The sequence below is a fragment of the Pistacia vera genome, unplaced genomic scaffold (genome assembly GCF_008641045.1).
Source record: "Pistacia vera cultivar Batoury unplaced genomic scaffold, PisVer_v2 Contig592, whole genome shotgun sequence".
Lineage (NCBI taxonomy): Eukaryota > Viridiplantae > Streptophyta > Magnoliopsida > Sapindales > Anacardiaceae > Pistacia > Pistacia vera.
Window position 1 is genome coordinate 976,651 of NW_022196437.1, and position 3,769 is coordinate 980,419.

Below are 3,769 nucleotides of genomic sequence, written 5' to 3' on the forward strand. Positions count from 1 at the left end.
TTGAACTTACAACTCAGGAATTAAACACATGTTTAGTACTAAAATGGAATTGTTAAATCGATAGATTTTTATTCAACACTCTTAACAATTCTGGGTTCTGGTTTCTGGCGCTGGTTCTGATAAATCGATAAAATAATCCATCTATAAACTCTACTTAGATATGCAAATTACTATACAAATTACTGCTTCTAGTTAGCAGCCTTTCTTTTTATCTCTTCACACCTACATAAAATAATATCTTCTTCATTTTCGGTGAAGAGAAGAACCTCTGCATCTTTGCCTTTTCATCCTCTTTTGACATTTCTTTTGTTTTATGGCTGCTGCGGCTTGCTCAAACACGTACACCTTGCACGTTTGTCAGAAAGTGCCTGAAAAATTAATGGAAAAATATCAGATAAACCTTGCTTGTTGAGAAAGCTTTCTGGGTTTTGACTTTAGATGACGATTTAAATTTTAATAGACATACCTTCACTTGAGATTGAAGCTCTTTCACGTAATCTACAGCCAAGTCTAGCATGTCTGCTGTGTTTGTTTGCTGCAAATTTAGAAGCAAGATTAGTCTCTGGATAAACTAACTTCGACGGGAATTCTAGTTCGCATAATAAATTGATTAAGTGTACCTTGTCCATGTTGGGTACAAGATCTTGAAGTTTCCTCATGCGTTCGCTTATTTTGGTTCTTCTAACCTGTAAATAATGCAGATGAAATAAACATGAGTTCATTTATGGAGTAAATGGGATGGCTGAGAACAACCCAGATTGCAAAAATGGTGAAATTATGTATTGTACCCTCTCAGCAATGCTTCTGGGATGAGTTGCACAACCCCGCTTGGCTCGAATCTTGCACGGCACAGAATCCTGGATCTGTAAAAGCTTCTCGATTGATGTCAGATCTTTTGGTAAACTCAAGTGATGAGCCAGAAGTGGAGGAGGGCGATTTCCGGTGTCCAAATTCTGCACAAGAAATAGTAGATCAAATTCTGATCATACACTTGCGCAATCTCAAAGAATAAAATTTTTTACCTCAGTGTCAGCTTCACTAAATCCAGAAAGAGTCCTGTCTTCATCTCTAAGTCTCTTCACTCCACTGAGATTTTCTGAAATCATCGAAGATTCGTCCCAGGAATCGATGCCGAAACCGGTTGAGTAAGTGTTGCCAGGCCTCTGATCGAAACTCTCATTGTTGCCTGAATTTCCCATTTCAGCTATTGGACTCATTGGCCCGGAAGCAACCGGTGGCCTGCCTGCAGAAGAAAATGATGCTTCTCTATTTGCGCTATTTCCGCCGCCATAGTCTCCCATGCCTTGCATCACAACATAGCCTGCCATTTTTACCAAGAATTATAAAGCAAAAAACTGTAAATTGCTATAATAAGTATCAAAAGCAAGAATTAGAAATAAAAATTTTAAACTGCAATAAGAAACAGCTTCATTTATTGCTTATAATTTTTGCTTTTCATCAGAAACTCCAAAAATACAAAAATTTTCTTGTATTTCTATTTTTGTTTCCAAGAAACCAAACAAAGAAATCGAGGTTGAACATACCTTTTTCGATTTTAATAGTGTTGAAAAGCCCTGCAGGAGAGCTGCTATGGCGGATGAGATTTGAACTATTTCCACTGCCACTCGGCTTCATCGGCGGCGGAAAACGATCCACCCCAACTGAATTCATCGCTCTATAGCCCATTTCAGAGCCTGAAGAATTCTGATTCTGCACGTTCTGTTGAGGCTGGCTCGGATAAAAACTCTGAGAAACAGAGGAAAAATTTCTCTGTTGATTATTTAATGGATGAAGACTAGTCTGTTGATTATTTAATGGAAGAAGACTACTCTGTCTCGGCTGTGGAGGCTCCACTATCTTCTCCGTCACTGGCAACTGTTGCTGGGTGATTCCCGGACTTTGTTCTGATGAATTTGTCAAAATTTTTGCGAAAATTCGTTCGGTTTCAGGGCTTGAGCTCTTCAAGAAGTCTTCACAGAATTCTCTGTCCAAATCTCTCTCTAAGAAACTTGAGAAGTATGTGCTTGGAGCTGATTGGTAACGTGTCAAGCTCGAGTTCAGCTGTCGCTGGTGATCATGGCGATGGTGGTGGTGCTGTTGAAGATCTGACTCCATTTCTTCTTGTTTAGGTTGTTTAACTCAGATCAAACTTTAGAATACCATTGAAGTAAGCTGAAAACAGAGAGAAACAAATGAAGAAAACAGAGAGAAAGTGAGTAAAAAAGTTGAGATTTTGATAACCACTAAAGGATTTAGAATCAAATCTGGAAACAACAACCCACTTCCATAATCTTGAATCTGATCTGAATCACTCAACTCAAGAAGATAACAAGAACAACAAAAATTAGCCACTCAAAAGCAGGAATATTATCATATAAAAAAAAAAATTAAAAATAACAGAACAATAACATGAACCCAACAAAGCAGCAAGGAAGGAAGAAGGAAACTTACTCACTCCCTCTCCCTCTCCACTATCTAAATGATCACTTTCTTTTTTTTTTTTCAGTACTTCTGATGGAAGTGTTTTTGTTGAAGCTGATGGTGTTGTTGTTGTTGCCAGAGACTGAACAGAGAGAAAGTGAAATGAAAAAAGCGCAAAGAGAAATTACAGAAAATATTTGTATGATGTGTACAGGAGGTGAGATGTAATAGGAACCAGAAATATGATAATTTATTTATTTTATTTTCTTAGTTTTTGGACTTGAATGCCCATCACATTCTAGATACTATTTTCGTAACGCTATCAAATCAAATACCAACAGTTAGATTCACTTGTATTAAAATCTAGGAAGGCAATTCAAGTCATTCCATGTTTTTATTTGTATGATAATATTCTCGGACTTTTTTTTGTGGGCGTCAACATTTTTTCTTAAAATTACACTTCAATTTTCCCAAATTGGCAAGAATTAAGTCCATTAACCACTTTTAACTCGTTGAGTGGTTGGACAACGAATCTTGAATCTATTATTTAAGAGATTCTGAAATTGAGTTATCTCGGATAATGCATATAAATTAGTTTAAACATTCATGATCATAAAAATTAGAAAAAAAAAAAAATTAAGTCAACTAAAGTCAATAGGATGATATAAATCTTGTAATTACTTAGTCTTGGATTAAAATATATAAGGACCATTATCAGACTTTTTAGTAACAATTAATTTTATTTTGCAAGCAAGAATTTAAGTTGAGCTAACGTCATACCGTGTTACATGATTTGAACCTCGTAACGCTATTAAAATCAGTATAAAAAATTGCATGACTTAGATTATGAACACATGGAGGTAATAGATTTTTTTTTTTCCCCGAAATATAGACTTAAACTCTCGCTAATAAAAATTAAATGGCTGGCATTGCAAGGGACGTCACTGTACATACGCATGAATTGGATGATTGCGAGGGCATGAAACACGATTTAATTAATTTTATCTTTGAAACTAAGCCAAGATGACTTAATGAATGGGGCACTCAAGGTGTCGAAATGTCTATTCTACCCCTCCTGCCTTGAATAGACGAAATTAATGTGACTCTAACAGTAGGACAACAAAACCCAAGATAGGCCCATATAACCAAACCTTACGGGCGCAAGTAGAATAAACCAATCTAAAAGATTTTCATAAAACAAACCTAGAAATAAGAGTAAAATTAATAAATTTAAAAGCTATGATCATGTAAAAATAAAGGGGGGAGGTTTTGGTATTTAAGATATGACAAAAAAAAATTGTCGTAAAGGGACGATGAACACGTTTTTGTTTCGTATAAAATAAAAATC

General features: G+C 35.7%; 1 protein-coding gene across 2 annotated transcripts; it reads right to left on the bottom strand.

Annotated features, from left to right (window-relative positions):
* LOC116109982 (transcription factor bHLH122-like) lies at window positions 1–2,641 on the bottom strand. Of its 2 annotated transcripts, XM_031396227.1 has the most exons (8): window positions 2,452–2,641; window positions 2,283–2,316; window positions 1,545–2,172; window positions 1,023–1,321; window positions 789–953; window positions 621–686; window positions 467–535; window positions 1–368 (listed from the first exon to the last, which is right to left on the bottom strand). In XM_031396227.1, the coding sequence occupies exons 3-8, from the start codon at window positions 2,113–2,115 to the stop codon at window positions 312–314; spliced, it is 1,227 nt and encodes a 408-aa protein (XP_031252087.1). In that variant the 5' UTR covers window positions 2,116–2,172; window positions 2,283–2,316; window positions 2,452–2,641; the 3' UTR covers window positions 1–311. The 2 variants fall into 2 exon arrangements, with proteins under 2 accessions (XP_031252087.1, XP_031252085.1); XM_031396225.1 differs by lacking the exon at window positions 2,283–2,316 and having other exon boundaries at window positions 2,452–2,640.
* Window positions 2,642–3,769: the final 1,128 nt, after the last annotated feature.

Coding starts and splice junctions, on each gene's coding strand:
- LOC116109982 (XM_031396227.1), bottom strand. CDS start 2,115: ATGGAGTCAGATCTTCAACAGCACCACCACCATCGCCATGATCACCAG. Junction 954..1,022: donor TTAGTGAAGCTGACACTGAG/GTAAAAAATTTT, acceptor TTTCTTGTGCAG/AATTTGGACACCGGAAATCG. Junction 687..788: donor CCAGAAGCATTGCTGAGAGG/GTACAATACATA, acceptor CATTATTTACAG/GTTAGAAGAACCAAAATAAG.